Source organism: Danio rerio, chromosome 20 (assembly GCF_049306965.1).
Source record: "Danio rerio strain Tuebingen ecotype United States chromosome 20, GRCz12tu, whole genome shotgun sequence".
Taxonomy (NCBI): domain Eukaryota; kingdom Metazoa; phylum Chordata; class Actinopteri; order Cypriniformes; family Danionidae; genus Danio; species Danio rerio.
Genome location: NC_133195.1, coordinates 53,050,001 through 53,074,527, shown reverse-complemented (window position 1 = coordinate 53,074,527; position 24,527 = coordinate 53,050,001). Strand labels below are relative to the sequence as shown.

General features: G+C 35.3%; 1 protein-coding gene across 2 annotated transcripts in view; it reads left to right on the top strand.

Moving 5' to 3' along the window:
* The window catches only part of kif13bb (kinesin family member 13Bb), a 71,828-nt gene that overhangs the window by 25,726 nt on the left and 21,575 nt on the right, over nt 1-24,527 (top strand). For both annotated transcript variants that reach the window (XM_002667519.8, XM_009301472.5), the window contains exons 14-26: nt 179-313; nt 984-1,114; nt 3,683-3,769; nt 5,982-6,154; nt 7,040-7,271; nt 9,290-9,452; nt 11,317-11,463; nt 12,856-13,005; nt 15,814-15,939; nt 19,492-19,659; nt 21,900-22,057; nt 23,450-23,582; nt 23,689-23,835. In XM_002667519.8, coding sequence (XP_002667565.2) covers nt 179-313; nt 984-1,114; nt 3,683-3,769; nt 5,982-6,154; nt 7,040-7,271; nt 9,290-9,452; nt 11,317-11,463; nt 12,856-13,005; nt 15,814-15,939; nt 19,492-19,659; nt 21,900-22,057; nt 23,450-23,582; nt 23,689-23,835 — 1,950 coding nt within the window. The remainder of the gene's footprint in view (nt 1-178; nt 314-983; nt 1,115-3,682; nt 3,770-5,981; nt 6,155-7,039; nt 7,272-9,289; nt 9,453-11,316; nt 11,464-12,855; nt 13,006-15,813; nt 15,940-19,491; nt 19,660-21,899; nt 22,058-23,449; nt 23,583-23,688; nt 23,836-24,527) is intronic.

Below are 24,527 nucleotides of genomic sequence, written 5' to 3'. Positions count from 1 at the left end.
AGTCTTGAACACCTTAATTATTTGGATCAGGTTTGTTTAATTAGTTAGAGCAAAACTGTGCAGTGCTGTGGCCCTCTAGAATACAAGTTTGAGACGTATGTTCTGCACAGTAAACGTGTGACTGCTGATTTTCAGATGCGTTTCGTCTGACTTGTGTAATGTTTGTTTGTTTGTTCAGGAGCGTCAGAAGCAGCTGGAGAGTTTGGGCATTTCTCTACAGTCGTCTGGAATCAGAGTCATCGATGAGAAATGTTTCCTGGTGAACCTGAACGCAGACCCTGCCCTCAACGAACTGCTCGTCTATTACTTAAAGGTACAGACACACATTATTTAGGATTATTATTACACGGCTGTTTAGAATATCTGCTTATGATTGGTCAGTGGTGACATTGCAAGGTATGTTATTCCCAGATACCAACTTCTCAATAACACAAGTTCATCCAGGAACTTCCAGTCACCTTGACCGTCAGTAAATACGTTTACATTGATATACTTGCGTTCATAAGTATCTGCTCTTCTATAACACTGCAGTTTTTGACTATTTTGCGATATCTTGTGAATGAATAATATGCAGGTTAGTCAGTGCTTTATTCAGGCGGTTTAATTTCTGTCAGCTTTGTTTTTGACTGTTTGGCGCCATCTTGTGTCTGAATAATGTGCAGGTTAGTGTATACTCCATCAGCTGTTTTCGTTTCTGTCAGATTTGCATTTAATTACAGAACTAATAAACTGTTACAGCTCAGAACAATGTTTTGTTTCTAATTTTTATGTTTTGTGGCAAGTATCCATGTAATAAGCAGGATAAAGTACACCAAGGCGGTTCTTTTTCTCAGAATCAAGTCTTATACAACAGTGCATGCATTTTTGCATTTTTTTTCCTGATAAACCTGTCAAGCTTTATTCTTTGATAACATCTTACTGTATCTACTTTTGAGGTGTTTATTGTTGTTATATAAATTGATAATGTGTTTGTTTTTATGCAGGAACACACTCGTGTGGGCTCTGCTGACTCTCAAGACATTCAGTTGTGTGGTTTGGCCATTCAGCCTGAGCACTGCATCATTGACATCAAACCAGAGACAGGAGTCACACTCACGCCGAAGAGAAATGCTCGGTAACCACACACAAATCATGTCTACAGTTATATTCCACTAAAGCCAAAACATACAAACTTTTGATTCTCAAAAGAAATTAGAGTGTCTCCTGTACAGTTAATAATGTACTAATAGAATGGAGCAACCAAAGAAATTATCATAGCGTTTCACCTTTTCCACATTTTTTATGTTACAGCTTTATTCCGAAATGGATTAAATTCATTAATTTCCTCAACATTCTACACACAATCTCCCATTGTGACAATGTGAAAAAGGAGCTTTTGAAATTATTGCAAATTTATTACAACCCCCCCACCCCCCCCTGAAAAATCACATGTACATCAGTAATAATAATAATAATAATAATAATAATACTAAGAATAAATTTTATGTGTTTAGCATTTTTCCAATATACATGCAACTCAAAGTGCCTCACAAACAACAAAAAAAGCATTGAAATAGACCACATAAACTCGTCACATATACTTTGATAAAAGCATGTACACAAAATATAAGCATATATCCACATGATCACACACACAATAGTCCTTACATATGCAAGCACACACCATTCATGCGTACATACATAAACCTACAACAATATAGATATTGTATTCAGTATGTATTCACAGCCTTTGCTCAATACTTTGTTGATTACAGCAATTACAGCCTCAAGTCTTTTTGAGTGTGATGCCACAAGCTTGGCACACCTTTGGGAATTTTGAGGAAAGCTCTATCAGGTTGGATGGGAAGCGACGGTGTACAGCCATTTTCAGAACTTTCCAGAGATGTTCAATAGGATTTAGGTCTGGCCCACTCCAGGACATTCACAGAGTTTTTGTGAAGCCACTCCATTGATATTTTGGCGGTGTGCTTTGGGTCACTGACCTGCTGAAAGATGAACGGTCGCCCCAGTCTGAGGTCTAGAGCACTCTGAACCAGGTCTTCATTCAGGATGTCTCTGTACATTGCTGCATTCATCTTTCCCTCTATCCTGACTAGTCTTCCAGTTCCTGCTGCTGAAAAACATCCCCACAGCATGATGCTGCCACCACCATGCTTCACTGTAGGGATGCTATTAGCCTGGTGATGAGCACTGCCTGGTTTTCACTCCAAACGTAACTCCTGACATTCATGCCAAAGAGTTCAATTTAAGACCCATCAGAGCAGAGAATTTAGTTTCTTATGGTCTGAGAGTCCTGCACATGCCTTTTGGCAAATTCCAGGCTGGGTGTCTTCCGTCTGGCCACTCTACTATACAGGGCTGATTGGTGGATTGCTGCACAGATGATTGTCCTTCTGTAAGGTTCTCCTCTCTCCACAGAAGAACGCTGGAGCTCAGACAGAGTGACCATCAGGTTATTGATCACCTCCCTGACTAAGGCACTTCTCCTTGATCACTCATTTTAGATGGCCGGCCAGCTCTAGGAAGAGTCCTGGTGATTCCAAACATCTTCCACTCACGGGCGATGGAGGCCACTGTGCTCATAGGAACTTGCAGAGCAGAAGAAACTTTTCTGTAACCTTCCCCAGCCTTGTGCCTCGAGACAATCCTGTCTCGGAGGTCTACAGACAATTCCTTTGTCTTCATGCTTGGTTTGTGCTTTGACATGCACTGTCAACCCTGGAGCCTTATATAGACAGGTGTACACCTTTTCAAACAATGTGCAATCAACTGAATTGACCTCAGGTGAACTCCAATGAAGCTGCTGAAACATCTCAAGAATGATCAGTGGAAACAGAATGTACCAGAGCTCAATTTAGAGCTTCACAACAAAGGCTGTGAACACTGATGTACATCCGATTTTACAGCTTTTTATTTTTAATAAATTTGCAACAATTTCATAAACTCTTTTTTTCACATTGTCATTATGGGGGATTGTGTGTAGAATGTTGAGGACATAAAGGAATGAAAGCACTATGAATTCTTTCCGGACGCACTGTATATGCAATATATAAATGCTAAATGCAAAAATCTGATGTTCAAGAAGTGGATGCCATGGGTCTTATGTTCATATCTATGTAAATGTACGTATTTAATGACATTTAAATATGCATGTATGCAGTCATGTGGAAAAATTCAGGACATCCTATTGAATTTCACAGTTTTCCATATCAGGACATCATAAAAAAAAAAAAAAAAAAAAAAAAAAAGAATTGGCTTTTGGCAGCTCTTAAAATTTGTAAGAAAAAAAAAAACTCAAATGAGCAACGTCACGTAACATCTCACAATGCTTCATTTATTTATTAAAAAAAAGCAAAGCCAAAAATAAAGTACAAATGAACAAAGAACTACAAAGATTGTCCATTTTTGATGTGCTGAAATAAATTTGAACGTGCATTTCTTTTTGAATTATCATTTACCACAATGGATGTAGACATATATGAAATATTAGGTCATGAACATTTACCTAAACGTTTTGGAAAAGTCCTGGAATTTGATTAGTTAAAAATGTGTATTAACCCTGTAATGAGGAACTTTTTCACATGACTGTATACTGTATCTGCCCGTGATTCTCCTCTATAACCAATCATGGCATGTAAAAAATATGTGCTCATGTAAACATTATTCATACATTTGTGTGCAGTACATGTGTGAATGGAGCTGTGGTCTCGTCTGCTATCCAGCTGCATCATGGAGATCGAATCCTCTGGGGAAACAATCACTTCTTCAGGTCTGTGAAACAACACAATTTCTAATTAGATCACAGAGATCAGAGGGATTTATTGTGGATTGAGATCTGCAATAACACTTTACTTGAAGGGCTGTTCATCAGACTGTCATGAAACCTTAATAATCATGACATGACACCATATAGACTACTTGATAAAGGGGATGTTTATTATAGAAGATGGGGAAAATATTTGCGATTTTTTTAGAGACTGAACAAGGCCACTGTGGTGAGAGACAAGTGGTAAAAGTGTAATTATCTTATGTTATTTATGTATTCATAATAATAATAATAATAATTATTATTATTATTATTATTGTTTTATTATTATTATGGATTTTTTTTGAGTTTATATTATATTTGTTTACTGGATTTATGATAGCAGTATCTAATTACTATAACTGGCACTGTTGGTGAGGGGAAATGGGTGTTAAAAGGATGTAAAAATATGTAAGCTGATGGTACTGTTAAATTATTTAAGAAATTATATTTGAATCATAAAAATAATCATGGCACGTCATGAATGTGAATGGAATTTTATGCAGGCTTATTGCAACTGTCGTTAAGTGTCATTTAACACGTCCCTCATTTACGATGTTTTAATTGCAAATATGCCATTGTTTGGTATGATAACTTGACATAAATACATCACAACCTGTTTTCGTCTTTTTCATGACAACTTGACATTGCCGAGACAATAAAACTTATCATAAATCTGTCATAAACATGAATGTCACAAAGCCATTATAGTTATGGCATGAGTTTCATAACAGCGTCATTAAAAAAAAACAGTCCATAAAAGCAATTTTGGGTTGACTTGGACTTTAATATTTGGTCTCAAATGTAAATAAGTTGATTTTGAAAGATTGACTTGCATGCACAGAAGCACAAGAATTTAAAAAAATTATACAACCCAATTTATTATGGACGCTTAATTTGCTTTTTGGAAAAAGAAGACGTTCATGTTGACAATCAATTATTTTCTTTTTACAGTATGTCATTTGATATTATAATATTGTATTGTTTAAATAATCCTTATTTGTAACCAATTAACTATTTTAATAATTATTATTTAAATTATCATACCAGCGACTGTCGAAACTGCAGAAATACTGAAAGATATACACAACCAATATTTAAAAAAGGTTTTTGAAGGGAATGTTTAATTAAAAATGAGTAAATAAAAACATGCTTAATATATAAATATATATATATATATATATATATATATATATATATATATATATATATATATATATATATATATATATATATATATATATATATATATATATATATATATATATATATATATATCAAGCTGGTTTTATCATTAAAATATCATTAAATATTAATGACTGTTAAAAATGATTTGCTAATTATGTTTATGACAGATTTATGACAAGCTGTGCTGTCTTGGTAATGTCAAGTTGTCATGACAAAGATAAAGGCTGGTTGTGATGTATTTGTTTGTTATGACAACCTGACATAAACAATGTTATTTTTACATTCATTCATTCATTCATTCATTTTCTTATTGGCTTAGTGCCTAATTTGGGGTCGCCATAGCGAAATGAACCGCCAACTTTTCCAGCATATATTTTACGCAGTGTATGCCCTTCCAGCTGTAACCGTTTTAACCACAAACAGAAATGTTGAGCAAGAGGAGTCTGTTAGGTTGTAAAAACTCTTCAGAAACATTTTTCGTGATCTTTCTGAATAAAACGCCTACATTACTACATTCAATCAGCTGGCAATAGAAAAAAACAAGCCACGCCCACTGTTTACTCATTTAATAATCTAAATTATATTATATTATATTATATTATATTATATTATATTATATTATATTATATTATATTATATTTATTATATTTATTATATTATATTTATTATATTATATTTGTTATATTTATTATATTATATTTATTGTTAAGTTATATATTATATTATATTATATTATATTATATATATTATGTTATATTTATTATGTTATATTATATTTATTACATTATATTATATTATATTTATTATGTTATATTATATTATATTATATTATATTATATTATATTATATTATATTTATTATATTATATTATATTTATTATATTATACTTGTTATATTATATTATATTATATTATATTAAAGGTTTCATGATTCATTATGAACACCTCCTTTAAATAAAGTGTTACAGACTTTATTATGTGTTTTTCAGGATCAGTGTGTCGAATGTGTATCGTGTGGAGGATGAGGATGGATGTGTGATGAAGGCTGGTCTTCGCTCTGATCATCTGGATGTTGACCGCCTCAGTCTCGCCTCCAGCGACACCAGCTTCAGTTTCGAGTCGGCGCAGACTGAAGTCATGATGAAAGCGCTGGGAAACAACGGTGAGGCTGAGACACGTCTTAATATATTGAGTCTGACAAAATACACTGCTCAAAAAAATTAAGGGAACACTAAAATAACACATCCTAGATCTGAAAGAACGAATTATTCTTATTAAATACTTTATTCTTTACATAGTTAACTGTGCTGACAACAAAATCACAAATTATCAAGGGAAATCAGATTTATTAACCCATGGAGGCCTGGATTTGGAGTCTCACTCAAAATTGTAGTGGAAAAACGCACTTCAGGGTGATCCAGCTTAGATGTAATGTCTTTAAGACAAGTCAAAATGAGCCTCAGTAGTGTGTGTGGCCTCCACATGCCTGTATGATCTCTCTACAATGCCTTAGCATGCCTCTGATGAGATGGCGGATGGTTTCCTGAGGGATCTCCTTCCAGACCTGGACTAAAGCATCTGCCAACTCTTGGACAGTCTGTGCTGAAATGTGGCATTGGTGGACTGAGCAAGACGTGATGTCCCTGTGCTCAGTTGGATTCAGGTCTGGGAAACGGGCAGGCCAGTCCATAGCATCAATGCATTCATCTTGCAGGAACTTCTGACACACTCCAGCCACATGAGGTCTAGCATTGTCTTGCATTAGGAGGAACCCAGGGCTAACCACACCGGCATATAATCTTACAAAGGGGTCTGACGATCTCATCTCAGTACCTAATGTCAGTCAGGCTACCTCTAGCAAGCACATGGTGGACTGCGCGGCCCCCAAAGAAATGCCACCCCACACTATTTATTACTGACCTAAAACTAGCAATGTGAGCTAACAAAATCAACTAGTTTTAATTCAATTTGTACTTTAACATTTAAAGTTTTTCCCCATCAGTCTTGTGATAATTACATTTCGATCTGAATCTCCTCTTTCCTCCAGACCCGATGCAGTCAGTGCTTCACTCTCTGGAGCGCAGACATGAGGAGGAGAAGCGATCTGCTCTGGAGCGTCAGCGGCTCATGTACGAGCAGGAGCTCCAGCAGCTGCGCAAACGTCTGTCTTCAGAGCTGCAGACCCAGAGCTCGCACCCGCAGCACCACCGCAGCAGCGAACAGCTCAACGCCAGCGCACTGTCCTCTCAGAGCCGCCTGCGCCAATGGACTGACGACAGGTTAAAAAAAATGCATATACACTAACCTACGAAATATTCACATGCTGCACCTCAGAGTAGACGTGTGCTGATGTTCAGTAATTTCATTCTAAAGTACATCCAGGAGGTTGTTATCTCAGAATAAAGCCTGATAAGTTTCAGCAGAAGACTGAAGGGCTTTATTCTGTGAAAACAACCGCCTTAATGTACTTTATCCCATTTATTACATGACTACTTGCTACAAAACATACAAATTAAACACAAAACATGGTTCTGCGCTGTAATAGTTTATTAAATTTTGTTTTACATGCAAATTAGACAGAAAAAAACGTGATGGAGTATACTGTTACAACCCCTTTTTGTCTAGGGGAGTGGGCTTGCACATTAAACAGAGGAATTGGTAATTGCAAAAAACTCCAAAACAAATTGTGATACAAGGTAAGGATGGACAGCAAGAATACGCTGAAAAAAATTAGTGATTTATTTACAAAAAAGTGAGGGTGAATCGGTGAGTGAGGTATTTACAATATATAAAAGGTTAAAGACAATAAACAATTAAATGTTAGAAAGACTGGCTATGGGTGGCGCTAAATAAAAGAACCAAACAAAACCAAACAGTCTTACTAATATTGACAACAAATCCCCTCTAATCTATTCCAATAAACAAAAGATATGAAGAAGAAATCTTCAACGTCAATGACGTCCATCTAATCTACACTGACTAACAATTAAATCAAAAATACACAGGTTGGCACGCACCCTCTTACCTGGTGTATCTAGACAAATGTTAATCTACGTGCCGATATGTATGTCACGTGACATACTTACCTACTAGTGTTTCTAAACTCATAGGGAAACATGAGGTTAGGGAAGATATGGCGAAATAAAGGTAAGAACAGACAGTAACAAACTTGAACAAAGTGTAAATCAAATAAAGAAGAGCAATACTAGTAAATGGGGATAACAAACTATCAAACACTAACCAATCAAACTGAACAAACAAGCCAAAAAACAACAAGCAAGCAAAGTGTCAAGCATAGAGTCAGAGAATCTGCTCCAGAACTAACAAACTGAAGACCTTTTAAAGGCCAGGTGGCATGCAGGGATTGGCTGGAACTTGGGCAGAGTGGTAACCAATCAGGTGGTAGGAGAGATGGGATTGGTTGCAGCAAGAACAAGTGAAACAGCCAATCAGAGAGGAGTGTAGGCGGAGCAAGCACAGAAGTGGACTGGGTGACAAACAGAACACATGATGAGACACAAAAATAAACAAAATAACCAAATAAGTCCTGCATGTAACAATCCACTAACTTGTGCATTATTCAGACACAAGATGGCGCCAAACAGGCAAAAACGCAAAGCTGACAAACTAAAACAGCTGATGGAGTATACACTAACCTGGGCATTATTCAGACACAAGATGGCGCCAAACAGGCAAAAACGCAAAGCTGATAGAAACGAAAACAGCTGATGGAGTATACACTAACCTGGGCATTATTCAGACATAAGATGGCGCCAAACAGGCAAAAACTCAAAGCTGACAAACTAAAACAGCTGATTGAGTATACACTAACCTGGGCATTATTCAGACACAAGATGGCGCCAAACAGGCAAAAACACAAAGACCGAAACAAAACTGGCCGAATAGAGTATACACTAACCTAACTAATGTATTATTCAATCACAAGACAGCGCCAAACTGACGAGCAGATGCAAATGAATGTGGATATAAGTATATGGTTATTATAGGTATATGACCGGCGCAGTGATTCCAAGTTACTGGATGAGTCTGCGTTATTTAGCGGTTGTTATTTGGAAAAACAGACCTTATAATGTTGTGACTGACCAATCAGAATTGAGCATTCCAGACAGTCTTGTGATCAGTCAAAAAAAAAATCATCAAAGGTAGTATTGACATTGAGCTAGTTGTTGAACTATGTATTGCAGTCTAAATTCAAAATATTAAATATTTATGGTGCCATAACTTGCCTATTTAATCTGTGTGTGAGCTTTATATCATATATTTAATGTTGTTTAAGGGAGGTTTTGATGAGCAGAAGTCTGCGAAAGCTCCGAGAACAGATCGTGAAGGCTAATCTGCTGGTGCAGGAGGCTGGATTCATCGCTGAAGACCTCAATAAGAAAACTGAATATAAAGTCACTCTGCAGATACCGGCTGCCAACCTCAACGCCAACCGCAAGGTCAGGAAAACCCATGTGATTAACCGTTAAAACATTTAGAGTTTGATTTGCATTTAGAAATGATTGTTCATGTTTTAGTTAAAGGGATTGTTGAAGATGCAGGTGATTTTAGTTTTTTAGTAAGACATTAAAGACTATTTTTAGCTTCTTCATAAAATGATTTACAGTCATGGAAGACCTGGAAATATTAGGGAGATTTAAATAGAGAAAAGTCATTATTAATAAAAAAATAAAATAAAAAATTGTATCCACATGGGTATGAAAGAAAAATAAAGAGACTCTGATTTAGGGATGTCACAATACTGGAATACGGTACCAATCGATACTGAAACTTGGTTAATTAGATTAACTAGGCAGCTTAGGGTAATTAGGCAAGTTATTGTATAATGATGGTTTGTTCTGTAGACTATCGAAAACAAATATACCTTAATGGGGCTAATGATATTGATCTTGATGTTTTTTAGTAAAAACTGCTTTAATTCTGGCCGAAATAAAACAAATAAGACTTTATCCAGAAGAAAAAATATTATCAGACATACAGTGAAAATTTCCTTGCTCTCTTAAACATCATTTAGGAAATATTTAAAAAATAAATAAAAAAAAAACTCAAAGGGGGGTGAATAATTCTGACTTCAACTGTATATATATATTGAGAAAATGAAATTTAAAGTTGGCCAAATTAAGTTTTTAGCAATGCATATTTTTTGTGTTAGAAAATTTACTGAATGTATTCATGGAACAAAATCTTTACTAATATTCTAATGTTTTTTGGCATAAAATGAACAAATATGTTTATCTGTTTTTGCCAAAATATATCCATGCAGTTTAAAGAAACACTCCACCTTTTTGAAAAAGGCTCATTTTACAAGTCTCCTAGAGTTAAACAGTTGACTTGAAGCCTTTTGAATCCATTTACTGTTGGGGTCACTTTTAGCTTAGCTTAGCATAATGAATTGAATCGAATTAAACCATTAGCATTTCATAAAAAAAAATAATAATCCAAGTTTTGATTATTTTCCTATTTAAAGTTTGAGTCTTCTGTAGTTACATGTAATAAGATTGACAGAAAATAAAACGTTACTATTTATTAGGCTAATATTTATTAGAACTATTCACTAATGAATTCAAAAATGGTTCAAGTCAACTATTTAACTCTTGGAAACTTGCAAAATGAGATTGCAAAAAAGTGGATTGTTCCTTTAAAGATTATTTTATGTGACCTTGTAGCACAAAACCGAACTCTACAAACATATAATCACATTCATGGTAGTTGACTGAAAGTGGCTTATTTAAACCATTTAAAGGACATGGACATTTCCACTTCTGTTGTATTTTCTAATGTAGGGGTGTGTTAAATTCTGGATTAGGGTCAAATTTAATCTAGTTTAATACAGATATACAGTTGAAGTCGAAATTATTAGCCCTTCTGTGTGTTTTTTTTTCTTTTTTTTTTTTCTTCAAATATTTCCCAAAGAAAGTTTTCACAGTATGTCTGATAATATTTTTTTCTTCTTTTTACAAACCATTTTAAGGTTATATTATCAGCCCCCTTAAGCTATATTTGTTTTGGATTGTCTACAGATTGAACCACTGTTATACAATGACTTGCCTAATTACCCAAACCTGCCTAATTAACCTAGTTAAGTCTTTAAATGTCACTTTAAGCTGAATACTAATATCTTGAGAAATATCTAGTCAAATATTATTTACTGTCATCATCAAGAAATCACTTATTAAAACTATCATTTTTAGAAATGTCTTATAACAATCGACAAAAAATGCACTGGGGAAAAAATATACAGGGGGCTAAAATTTAACAGGGCTTATAATTCTGACTGTAACCGTATGTGCTTAATTCTTGCAGCGGGACACAGTTCTGAGCGAGCCAGCAATTGAAGTTAGGAGGAAAGGCAAAGGAAAGCAGATCTGGGCGTTGGAGAAGATCGAGAACCGGCTAGTGGACATGAGGGATCTCTACCAGGAGTGGAAAGACTATGATGAGGATGATCCGGTATGCAAATCTCACTTCAATGCTCTTCCTTTTGTCACTAAATGCAATGCTGCTAAAAATCTGTCAATTCTGCAAAAGTTATTATTTTTTATTTTATTACATTTTTTGTTCAATAGAAGATTGAATGTTTTTTGGAAATGATTAAAAAAATGCCTCACAGTCACTGATTTGCTTACATTGAAAATAAATCAGGGTGCACACTAATGTATTAAAGGCAATAAACTATCTTGCATTTTTATTGTTTTGATGCTGCAGTATATATTGAATCAAATGTTATAAAAATAGATTCATTCAATTGTCGGTTAATTGCATTTATTGATATAAATAAATTCCCACTTGTGAGTCTCGATATGCGGAAACTGTTAATTGTCTGGGGGAAGATGGAGGAGGAGGCATTGAATCTTGATGAACTTTGGGAGTCCTGCAAGAATGCTTTCTTTGCAATGACTCAAATAACTTATTAATAATTAATCTGGAATGGCAGAGATGTATGGATGCAGTCCTCCAAGCTCATGGGAGACACAGTATTTATTCTGTTTCCACTGCAGCATGACTTTATATTCTATAGAGGAATTACCAACCTGCGTCACACATGACATCAGTTGAATTCTCGGTTGCAAAAACAGACCGGTTGCAAAAGCAAACATGTCGTGTTGTGCGGTAGGATGCCAATTTTGAATTTCGACCAAATTTTTTGTCTGTTTTTTTTTTTTACTTTTTAATAATTATTTTTTAGGGGTTTTCACCTTTATTGATCAGACAGTGGAGATGTAGAGACAGGAAAGTGTGGGGAGCAGAGATCAGGAAGGATCAGCAAAGGACCTCGAGACGGGAATCGAACTCTGGTCGCTGCGAGCACCTCAGTGCTATGTGTCAACGCACTAACCACTTGGCTATTGGCGCCGACATCTGTTTTATTTATAATTTTCTGTAAAGCTGCTTCTTACCATTACATGTCCACGCTAAATGTTAATAAGAGACGTGTTTAGGTGATTATATACAGAATCCTTCATTTATTCTATTAGGAAAGAAGAGATCTCCACTGAAGTATCATACTTGGAGGGAGAATGTGCCTTATGCAATGTTAAATTTATATAAAGCTTGAAGCATTAGAATCGGTACTCTGTATGGGTCGATCACAATGACAAGGATTTGGTGCTCTTTCGGCTCCAAAAATCCTGATCGGAGCATCCCTAATTATAGACCTCTTCTCTCAACTGTTGTAGTTTTAGGCAATACCAAAAGATATGAGGGTGGTTTGCTAAATGGTCACCACACCCTCTTCAGCATCAGTTAGATGAGCCTATTCTTAACAGCAAAATATACTGTTTTAATAGAGAAATTCAATCTCTGTTGTTAAATGTTCACACCCTCCTTCATCTCTCTGCTCAGGCCATGCGTTCATACTTCAAGCGTGCCGATCCATTCTTCGACGAGCAGGAGAACCACAGTCTGATCGGTGTGGCCAATGTCTTCCTGTCCTGCCTGCTGTACGAGGTCAAGCTGCAGTACGCAGTGCCCATCATCAACCAGAAGGGGGAGGTGTGCGCTCGCATTCACTATTATTGCCTAATTATACTGTCTAATTCTGGCTTCAGCTACATGTTCTGGATGGTTTGGTTTCTTAATATAGCTTGAGACTCTTCAATGCAAATAGATGCTGAAACCAAAAAAAAAAAAATAAATAAATAAATATATATATATATATATATATATATATATATATATATATATATATATATATATATATATATATATATGTATATGTATATATGTATATATGTGTGTGTGTGTATATATATATATATATATATATATATATATATATATATGGGTCATTATCACGAAACCAGTAAAACAACGTGGCACTTAAGATTTTAAATATAAAACTTAGTAATTTGTTAACAAAAAACATTATAATAAAGACAACGCTCTTCTCTACGAAGCACAATGTGTAATTTCAACATTCTTTATTTATTTTTAATAATTTTACTGCATTTTCTACTGAAATTCTCATTACCGAAACGTGTCCATGCATGTTTGAACGTGTGTTATGTTGTAATTTAAAGGGCCATGACACCCCCCACTTTCAGTTAAAGTCTACTTCAGAATTTTTGCAAAAGATGCATGATTAATGGGCGTGGAGCTCCGCGAGCATCGGGCAGGAGTGGGCGTGGCCAGCAGGGAAGAAGGGGAGCGAACGAAGCTAGCTCACAAAATGAGACAAACCGTGAGGAGATGCATGAGTTTATAGTTTACAAAGTTAAAATGCAAAGAAATGAACAGTGATTTAATGCCCTGCTACATTTGTTATTCGTAATTTCATATACACATAACCACAATTTATATCATTATAAAGATAAGTGTGTTCATGTAAACACTATAAATGGGGACTTCTCCCTCAATCCCTGTATCCAGCAGACTCAGTGCAGCAGGTCTCCTGACCTGTCTATTTTAACCAGTAACCCTGCTGGTAATCTGGAGGATTTAGGCAAACACAGCAGCACGGCGATGTGTCTGAATGTAAACGAACTCCTGATAAAAGACAGCGTCCGCCATTCTCTAATTCTCGTGCTGCTCTCCCGACAAAAATGCTTGCAGCACACACACAGCTTTGCTGTATGATCGGCCCTGACAAGATCGCGGGGGAAAACATGCAACAAACCCCGTGGATCATGGAAGCAAATGCATATGAGCCTTCATGAACGGCTAAATACTGTGTGCCCGTGCCGTGACACAGCTCGGGCTTGACTCTGGCAGGTCTGGCAGGTCTCATGAATAATTAAGCAGCCGGCTCTTCTCATAGGATAAGAAAACTCCGCTATGAATAATAATGAGAAACCGACGTGTCATCATTGCACTTGCAGTACTGCGCTGCGTCGCCGATTTTGATCCCGCCCCAAAATCATTTTAAACCCGGAAGCTGAAATTAGCTGACAAAAGCTCAAAATTATCCAGTTTTCCCCACAATTAAAGCTGACAGGTGCTAACATTGTCTTAACTGATGCTCAACACACACAAATCTGTTAATAAAAAAAAAGTTATCCAGGGTGTCCTGAACCTTTAAACAAATTAGCATACATTTTTTTAAATAAAAACAAATGAGTAGTTTTAATAGATTATCTTGCATGACAGAACAAATAGTTTACAGAATATTCATGTATAATGACAATTAGAAAAAAATGAAAAATGATGCGTCCGTGACGGATGTTCTCATCCTCCGCAACCATTTTAAAGTGCTGTTTAAACACACATAAAGAGTTTAAATAAAGTTTAATTTTGTATAAAGAAGCACATGGGCCAGTTGTTTTAAGATGACTGCCAGGAAAGAAAATCCTTTATATTTCTCCAGTTTAATGTAAAATTTTCTCCTGTCAAAATGGTTACACGACTTTTTGATTATCATTACCGAAACAGAAAGTTTTCTACAATAACATAATTGTTAGATTTGCAAATTTTTATGAAAACAAACTATCTATATATATATATATATATATATATATATATATATATATATATATATATATATATATATATATATATATATATATATTAAATGAATTCAAGTTTATTTGTATTGCGCTTTCCACGATACTTATTGCTTCAAAGCAGCTGTACAAAAAGTGCTTATTATTACAATACATCTAATATAAGTTATTATATACAGACATCATTAACCTGCAGTTAAATATCGTGTAGGTGATGTCTATATGTACATGTTTAATGAAGTGTATTAAGTGTGTTGTCCTTGAAGTGGTTGGCTTCGATGGTCATCTCTTCACAGGTCTTAAATCCCATCAATGCCGCTGCATGTCTCTAGAGGGCTTAGTATGGGCATCCCTAGGGGTAAATAGGGAACAAAGAAAACAATTAGTGTAGCTGCTGTTCGTAATCTATTTGAACAAGAGATGTTAAACGTCAACGCGGAAATAAATGAAAATAGGAGTTATCTAAATAAAAATACAAAACAAACATGTAAAGTATTTCTAATAAAATGTTTGGTGCATCAAACTATAACTGCAAGCAGCAAATACCGGGGTTTAAAAGTTTTTAGGGTTGTAAACTTTTTTTCAATGCTATAGAAAACCATCATACCTCGTTGACATAATGACTTTATTTGTCTATATGGCCTGAAATCAAATCACTTTTACAGCCTTTGAAATGTTTTTGAAGCCTCTTCCCATAACTTGTGCCTTTCTGCAACTTTATCCCGAAGGTCTTTTGAAAAGCAGGGTGTGTATAATGTGAACTAAAGGTACTGATTTATCACAGGGTATGATGATTTTCTATAGGCACTGTGTGTTGTTAAGTTACTTTCATATTCTGTTAAGTCATTTTGTGTGTTTTTAGGTGTCCGGTCGTCTTCATGTTGAAGTGGAGCGTTTGAGTGGAGGATTAGAGGAGAGTGAGACAGACACCGGAGACTCTGAGAACAGTCCAGAGAGCGAAATGCAGGAACGCAAATTCACCTGCATGGTCAGTTATTAGATGAAGCCTTAAGTTAGACGTAAAGAGCCCCTATTGTGCATTATAAAAGGTCATGCTTTGGTTTTGGGGTGGTCTCCAATTACAGTCTGACCTGCATGCAAGGTCAAAAAAAACTTTCATTGTCTAATAATATTTATGAATTTTTACCTAATTATCCCAATGACTCCCATATGATTTGTTCAACGATTCATTTGTTCGTTTATTTGTCAGATGACTCAATCTGTTGCAATTTGTTGACTGCGCTCAGCACGAGATGGAAAGACATGCCCAATATGGCTCATCAACATTGTTGAAGTAGCCAGAGTGCAGAGTATATGTGTGAGCCCAATGCAGGAGTGGATTAAAGCAGTGCAGTTCAACACCAGCATATTCCTCTACTCGTAAACATAAGCAAAAGCAACGGCACTCATTCAGGATTAATCCACACAGCGGCAGAAGCTGAACTATTTTGAAAACAGACTGCAGTACGTGTGTGTAAGAACGACTGATGGTGGCCATAGCAACAACAAACGGCAGAAGATCGCAAGATCACAAACGCATTTAAAACAGTAAAGAAAGCGGCAGGCGGCACATTTTCAACGTGGTTAAAGACGCGAAATGTGAACAGTTAAACAAATACAGTACAAGCCTCGCAGAGCAATTACAAGTAACAAAACGCTATTAAATACATATTTTGGAAGCTAGAGAGAATGAGGCAACCATTTTAATCACACTTAACAGCTTAAAGGAGGGAGAAAGCCTATGATACTGACAAAGTTCCTGTCAAGGTTTCACAAAGTCCCATAACTTAATAGTCTTTACTGATTCTTCTGTCAACAAATAGGCGGCGAATTCTTTGCAGGGCAGGGGCCTCATGTATGAAAACTTGCGTGGAAATCCTACTAAAACATTGCGTATGCACAAAGCTGTAAATGTGCGTACACAGAAAAAAACTCAGATGTATGAAACACTGCGTACGCCGAATCTCACGCATATTCTTTTGTACATCCGAATGAACGTGGAACCAAGCGCAACATGCACGAGCACAAAACCCCTCCCTGCCTCCTCCCCCGTATGAATATGCTAATGACTATACTTTGGCAAAACCAAATGAAAAAGCAACGGCAAAAGCAAGCAAGCAAGAAGAGAAACTTTGAACAGAATGTGAATTGGAGGTGCTGCTTTCGGGGAAAAAAGACCGGAGGAAAGCGGTGTTATTTGCAAGTTTGTCCTCTGGAATTAGCAACAAAAGAAAAAAATAGAGTGGGAGGGTTTAGCTGATGCGGTTAACACAGTTGGGTCTGAACATCGCACTGTGTGGATTTAAAAAAGAGAGTGAGATGTAAAGGTGCAAAATGATGTAATACTCTTAACAGTCTGAATGGCGCAGCTAGTAAAACGTATGTCATCATGTTTTGAAACGTTCGAGTATGAACTCGGTTCGAATCCAGTGTCTGCTGAACTCACCCCCCCCCCCCTTTGTTACATATCAGACTTTGCCTACTATTTATCACGAGAAAGACAAGTAGGAATCATTAATAAGTTTGTGCATCATATTTTATTTGCACATTTATTGAATGGAAATGTTTCTGATTCACGCATGCAAATTTATCTTCAGATAGTGTCTTTATTGCAATGTGTGTGCAGTAGATCGCTCAGATTACATTGGGAAAACAGGCGACCGCTGCAAATTGCGCTTTAATGTTTGGCTGGTCAACTGTATGGTATGGAAACCTTATATACCTGCTAGAACCCGTCTCATACAGCTGCCATTGCAAGGCTCAGACACTTTGTAGAGAAGAATTTAACACAACTGCCTCTAGGAGTCGCCAATGGAAATAAAACAGACACGCACAAAAAATGTGTGGAGCTGCGCACATTTCATTTCATCGTTAGTAAATCCAAACGTGAGTGATTCTGAGCGTGAAACCTGCCGTACGCAAAGTTTTTGTGCGTACGCAGCGTTGACACATAAGGCCCCTGGTTATTGTATTTGGGCGTACTCTCACTAGGCACGGTAGCCTTGAACCGTGCCGAAGGGAAAGGCATGTTCACGTTTTACCAGCACTTCATATATGTTATTGTTTCTTGTTAATACGATTCAAAAAGATTCAGACGAAAGATGAATCATTTAAACAAGTTTGAGTCGAGTTGATGTTTTTTTCAGCTGACTTTCTTTTTTTTTTAAACAATCGTTTTTAAACACAGTGCACTTTCAGATTTAAACCTCAGCTGGATATTTTCATTCACTTAGAGCTGTTACACACCGCTTGAAAGATCATTTTCAAAACCCATAATAGGGGCTCTTTAACTTTGGTGAAAGTAGTGTGGTAGCTTTGATGAAAGTACGAGGGCTGGTGATGCAATCACAAATATCTATAATCAACAAACTGCATCACCTGAACTTTTATCATCAAAGCGACCGCACTACATCCGCCGATAACTGCTTGAGCAGGTATGCATTAAAGCTAATAATATTGATAATAATGACTGGTTTGCAGCTGGAAAGGCATCCGCTGTGTAAAACATGTGCTGGATAAGTTGGCGGTTGATTCCGCTGTGGTGACCCCTGATTAATAAAGGGACTAAGCCAAAAAAAGAAAATGAATGTAAGAACAATGGTTAGTTTTTTTACATGGAGTGATCATTTCTCTTTACAAGTCCTCACTGTATCATCAGGGCCCGGTTTTTCAAAAGGTTTAATCCGGATAAAATTGATCCGGATTTAGTAATCCTGTTTTTGCGATCCCTGATCACGTATTCCAGTTTACTTTTTATATATATATATATGTATCAATTAGAGACAGAATAAAATTGATTGTTTTTGGTCAGTTTTGACAGCTGTTTGGGGGATTATTTTATGAGGTCAAACTCTTTCTACTTTGCTGTAGGCCTATACTGAAAGGCTGAATACGTTAAAGCCTATAATCACTATAGCCTGAAAGATGAACAAAAAAAATTAAAACCTTATGAATAAATAGTATATCTCGTAAGATACTGCATGATGCAAAAATAGTATTATTTGATAAATTTTTAAAGTTTTCCTTACATTTTGGGCATGAAATCCACGCTAAATCCACCCTTCTGATGGGATCAGTTTAATCCATTTTTTTTATCAAAGTGATCCAGATCCTACAAAAAAGGTCTGAAAAACCCAAACTAAAGGTTTGATCCGGATCAAAACCGAGATTGGATTACATGATCTAATCCGATTATGTAATCCGTTTTTTCTTTTGAAAAACCCATTTTCAAGATTTGATCCAATCCCTTATCCAAAATCCTAGTGGATTACTTTTGAAAAACCGGGCCCAGGAGTCATGGATATTGATTTGAACTCATTTGTATGCGATTATTTTTAATCTATAAAACCTGTCACCATTCACTGCCATTTATATGAAGAAAGAAATGCATCTAAATCTTAGATGACTTGTGGGTGAGGAAACTGACAGAAAATATTTATTTTTTGGGTGAACTATCCCTTTAACTTAATTTAGACCAAATGTGCAGTTACTGCAATGTAGGGTAGAGGTGTAACTTGGCTTTCTCTATATTTCTTTCCAGATCAAGGTGTTGCAGGCCACGGGTCTTCCTCAGCATCTCTCCAACTTCGTGTTCTGTCAGTATCATTTCTGGGATCAGCCGGAGCCAGTGTTCATCGCTCCTGAAGTGGGTCTGTCCGCTGCCAGCAGTAGAGAACCACAGAGTCTGGTGGTGTTCGACAACTGCAAGGTCTCAGTTCATCACAAAAAACACTACATTTGTGCCATTTATTTCTCTCCTTCTGTATTTTTTTTCTTATTTCTTACAGTTTAAAAAGTCAACAATGCACATAACGCACACAAACTATCTAGATCAGTGGTTCCCAACCTTTTTCTTTGCCCCCCCCTATATATATATATATATATATATATATATATATATATATATATATATATATATATATATATATATAGTGTATGTGTGTTTGTGTAATATCAATATATAATATGTATAGAAAATATAAATTAATCAGTTTTAACTTGTCTTGGCCTTCAATAAAACCAAAATTTAGGTAGGCTTTGTCATACTGTCTAATCTTTTTCTTCGCCTCTGAAGAATCACTGCATTTACGTTTCTCTGTCATATTTGTTTTGATTTTGCCTTTGCGACACGTTGGACAAGCACATTTTTGAGCAAAATTTAAATAATTATTTAAAGTTATTAATTTTAATTATTTTTACTATTATGTTGGAATTTTAAGCATGTGTTTTGATTTTTTTTTTGGTATTTAAAAATACATATATAATAGTAGGGCTGCTCGATTTTGGGAAAAATCTCTAATCACGATTATTTTGGTCATAATTGTAATCACAATTATTCAAAACGATTATCAGTTAAAGTCAAAATTATAAGCGCTCCTGAGAATTTTTTTTATAAATATTTCCCAAATTATGTTTAACAGAACAAGGAATTTTAACAGTATTTCCTATGATATTTTTTTCTTCTAGGCTTATTTGTTTTATTTTAGCTAGAATAAAAGCAGGTTTAAATATTTTGAAACCAATTTAAGGGTCATTATTATTAGCCTCCTTAAGCAATATATATTTTTGATTGTCTGCAGAAGAAAATACTGTTATACAATGACTTGTCTATTTACCCTAATTAAGCCTTTGCTTGTATTTTGAAAAATATCTAGTAAAATATTATTTACTGTCATCATAGCAAAGATAAAAGAAATGAGTAATTAGAAATGAGATATCAAAACTATTATGTTCAGAAATAAGTAAAAAAAAAAAAACTTCTTTCCATGAAACAGAAATTGGGCAGGAAAAGGTTTGCTAATATTCAGGAGGGCTAATAATTCTGACTTCAAGTGTATACATACAGTTATTTTCCACCCTGCAAAGAAATGAGAAATAAATACAATAGAATAAAAATATTAAACAAACTTTGCTTTAAGCATCTTCACCGTAAGAAAAATACTTTAGCTACAGCAGTCCTTCAGTCAAGACTAGTGAGGGATGTTCTCGTTGTTTGATTAATGATAAAAACAGGCGGCAGCAGGAATATTTCTCGCTGTCTCTTTAATGGTTTCCCTTTTACGTCTTTTGATCCTCAACTCGTTTGTTTATTACACAAATGAGGGTTAATATAAATAATCACTAAACACCGCGTTTTGACACCTATTTGACCATTAAAGCGCTAACGTTAAGATGACTTTAGATGTCTGCGCTCCTCTGCTCGTCTCAGTGTGCGAATGAGAGCGAATGCTGACCGGCCGCATGCTTCTGACTGCTTGTGCGTGACTGCTTCTGGATTATTAGCCCCGCTGTATATTTTTTTTCTGTTTATTTCTGTTTAACGGAGAGCAGATTATTTTTTAACACATTTCTAATAATTTTTTAAACATTCTAATCAAGTTTTAATAACTTATTTCTTATAACTGATTTATTTTATCTTTGCCATGATGACAGTAAATAATATTTGACTAGATTTTTTTCAAGGTACTAGTATTCAGCTTAAAGTGACATTTACAGGCTTAACTAGGTTAATTAGGCAAGTTGTTGTGTAATGATGGTTTGTTCAGTAGACAATCAAAAATAAATATAGCTTAAAGGGGCTAATAATATTGACCTAAATATTGATTTAAAAATTAAAAACTACTTTTATTCTAGCCAAAATAAAGTATGTAAAGTAAGACTTTCTCTAGGAGACAAAAATATTGTAGGAAATACTGTGGAAAAATTCCTGAATCTGTTAAACATCATTTGGGAAATATTTGAAAAAGAATAAAAAATTCACAGGAGGGCGAATAATTTTGACTTCGACTGTATATATTGATCACTTAATAATTTTTATTGCTTTAATTTCCACGTATTTAAATGTCTTTGTGTTCTTGTTGATATGTATGCATGCATGTATCCTGAGCTCCTCGGATTCAGATTTTCCTCTTTGTGTACTTTTTGTCACGTCTTTTTCTGCATCTGTAGACTCTGGAAGTGGCTGTAACTGAAGACTTTCAGGAGTTTCTGATGGAGGGAGCTGTGGCTGTGGAGGTTTATGGTCACAAGCAGGAAAATCCACGCAGGAATCTGGCTCTCTGGGACCTGGGGGTGATTCAGGCCAAGACTCGCTCTCTCAGAGAAAGGTATATTTGCATTCTAGATTTTTATTGAATTTATATATATATATATATATATATATATATATATATATATATATATATATATATATATATATATATATATATATATATATATATATATATATATATATATATATTGACAGCACAATTGGATTTAGTTAAATTGCGGAAGATCATAATTAAGCTGGAGATCATTAATTGATTTAAGAAACGATAATAAAATTGTTAATTAAAGAATGATTTAAAAACAAATTTAAACTCTGTTGTAACATAAATTATTTTTGTAAAATACTGTTAAATTAAATCATTTATTTATTTACTTGTCATGTGACATTTAATGTAAAAAATGTATTAAAAAAACATAATTCTTAGCCTTATTGGGAAATTTGAGTTAATTTTCTGTATTATTATTCGAACTCAAAACAGACCTGCATTAAAACCACCTCTCGATATTGTTTAATGTGTCAAGCATTTTTTTTAAATGAGTTAATTTTTTAGTATTAGTTAAGTCTTTTTTTTTCATTTTAAATGGTGTATATATATATATATATATATATATTATTTTTATAATATAATTTTTTATAATATAATTTTTTATTTTATAATATATATATATATATATAAATATATATATATATATATATATATATATATATATATATATATATATATATATATATATATATATATATATATATATATATAATAAAATAAAAAATTATATTATAAAAATAATAGCAGTGATATTTGTCAAAATGTAGCGTCTGTGCTCGTTACTGGCTGTATGTGGGCGGAGTTATACACAGTGAAGGGTGAAGAGGCCTTTGTGTAATACTGGCAAAGTATCGCTCTGCCATCAGCCAATCAGATTCAAGAACCAGACAGAACTGTCGTGTGTGTGTGTGTGTGTGTGTGTGTGTGTGTGTGTGTGTGTGTGTGTGTGGTGTGTGTGGTGTGTGTGTGGTGTGTGTGTGTGTGTGTGTGTGTGTGTGTGTGTGTGTGTGTGTGTGTGTGTGTGTGTGTGAGTGAGTGAGTGAGTGAGTGAGTGAGTGAGTGAGTGAGTGAGTGAGTGAGTGAGTGAGTGAGTGAGTGAGTGAGTGAGTGAGTGAGTGAGTGAGTGAGTGATTATTTTTTTTATTCCAGTCAAACTAAAAAAAACAATAATTTCTCCTCAAGACAAATAATAAAAAAAAATGCTATGAAAACATGCCCTTTGTTAAAAAATAATTGAAAAATATAAAAAAAAAAAAACAATTGTGGAAACAAAAATTGTATATTAGAAAATAAGTTTGAATTTGGGAGTCTCTAAAGTATGTGACTTACATAAAATTTCAGTGCACCAAAAATGTCTAATTTTCCACCCTGAGCATTGTGCATCGTTGTTGTGTTGTGCAGGTGGAGTGAAGTGACTCGCAGGCTGGAGCTCTGGGTTCAGGTCCTGGAGATCAACGACACTGGAGTGTTTGTGCCGGTGGAGGTGCAGCCAGCTAAAGACGTCTGTACTGGAGGAATCTTTCAGCTCAAACAGGTCTGTGTGGACTTCAACTTCTCCATCCATACACATTGACGACCTGACCACAGCATGATGCGTCCTATGATCCAGATCATGGCTTGATAGTGTGAATGTGTTTCAGGGTCAGTCCCGGCGTGTTCATGTGGAGGTTCGGTCAGTGCAGGACTCTGGAACACTGCCTCTGATCGCAGAGTCTGTGCTCAGCATCTCTATGGGCAATGTGGAGGTCCAGCAGGCTCGAACTGCCAAAAGCACAGACACACAGAGGGTAAAAGACACTGGAACATCCTCAGCTCACTCCAAGTTCAAGTTTATTTATTTATAGAGCACATTTAAAAACAGTCACATGGCTGACCAAAGTGCTGTACATAAGACAAAGTAAAAAGACAGAATCTAAAAACATAGAAATAAGAGAAACGACTGAAAAAAATGTAAAAATGAAGCAGTAGAAAGGACTATTACAATAATATTAAAAAGCCAAGCTAAAAAGGTATGTTTTAAGAAGTGATTTCAGATAGCAATGGAGCCATTTTGATCTTAAGGGGCAAGGTGTTCCATAACCCAGGACCCGCCACAGAGAATGCTCTGTCCCTTCTACATTTCAGTCTGGACTGAAGAACTAAGAGGATTTTGATCATTTGACCTAAGAGCTCTCACAGGAGTATAAAAATGCAACAGCTCTGAAAGATTGGGGCTAGATTATGAACGGATTTATATATCAGTAACGGCACTTTAAAATCAATTCTGAATTGGACAGGCAGCCAATGGAGGCCTCTTAGAAGAGGGGTAATGTGGTCATGTTTTCTGCTATTACAGATGAATCAGCGTTTTGGACCAACTGAAGGCAAAAAAAATTGAGATTTTGAAATGCCACAGTAAATTCATAGATTTGTACTATTTCTTTTTCTTTTTAAAAATTGATTAATTGAATTTTATTTATTTGTTGTTTTTATTTGTTGC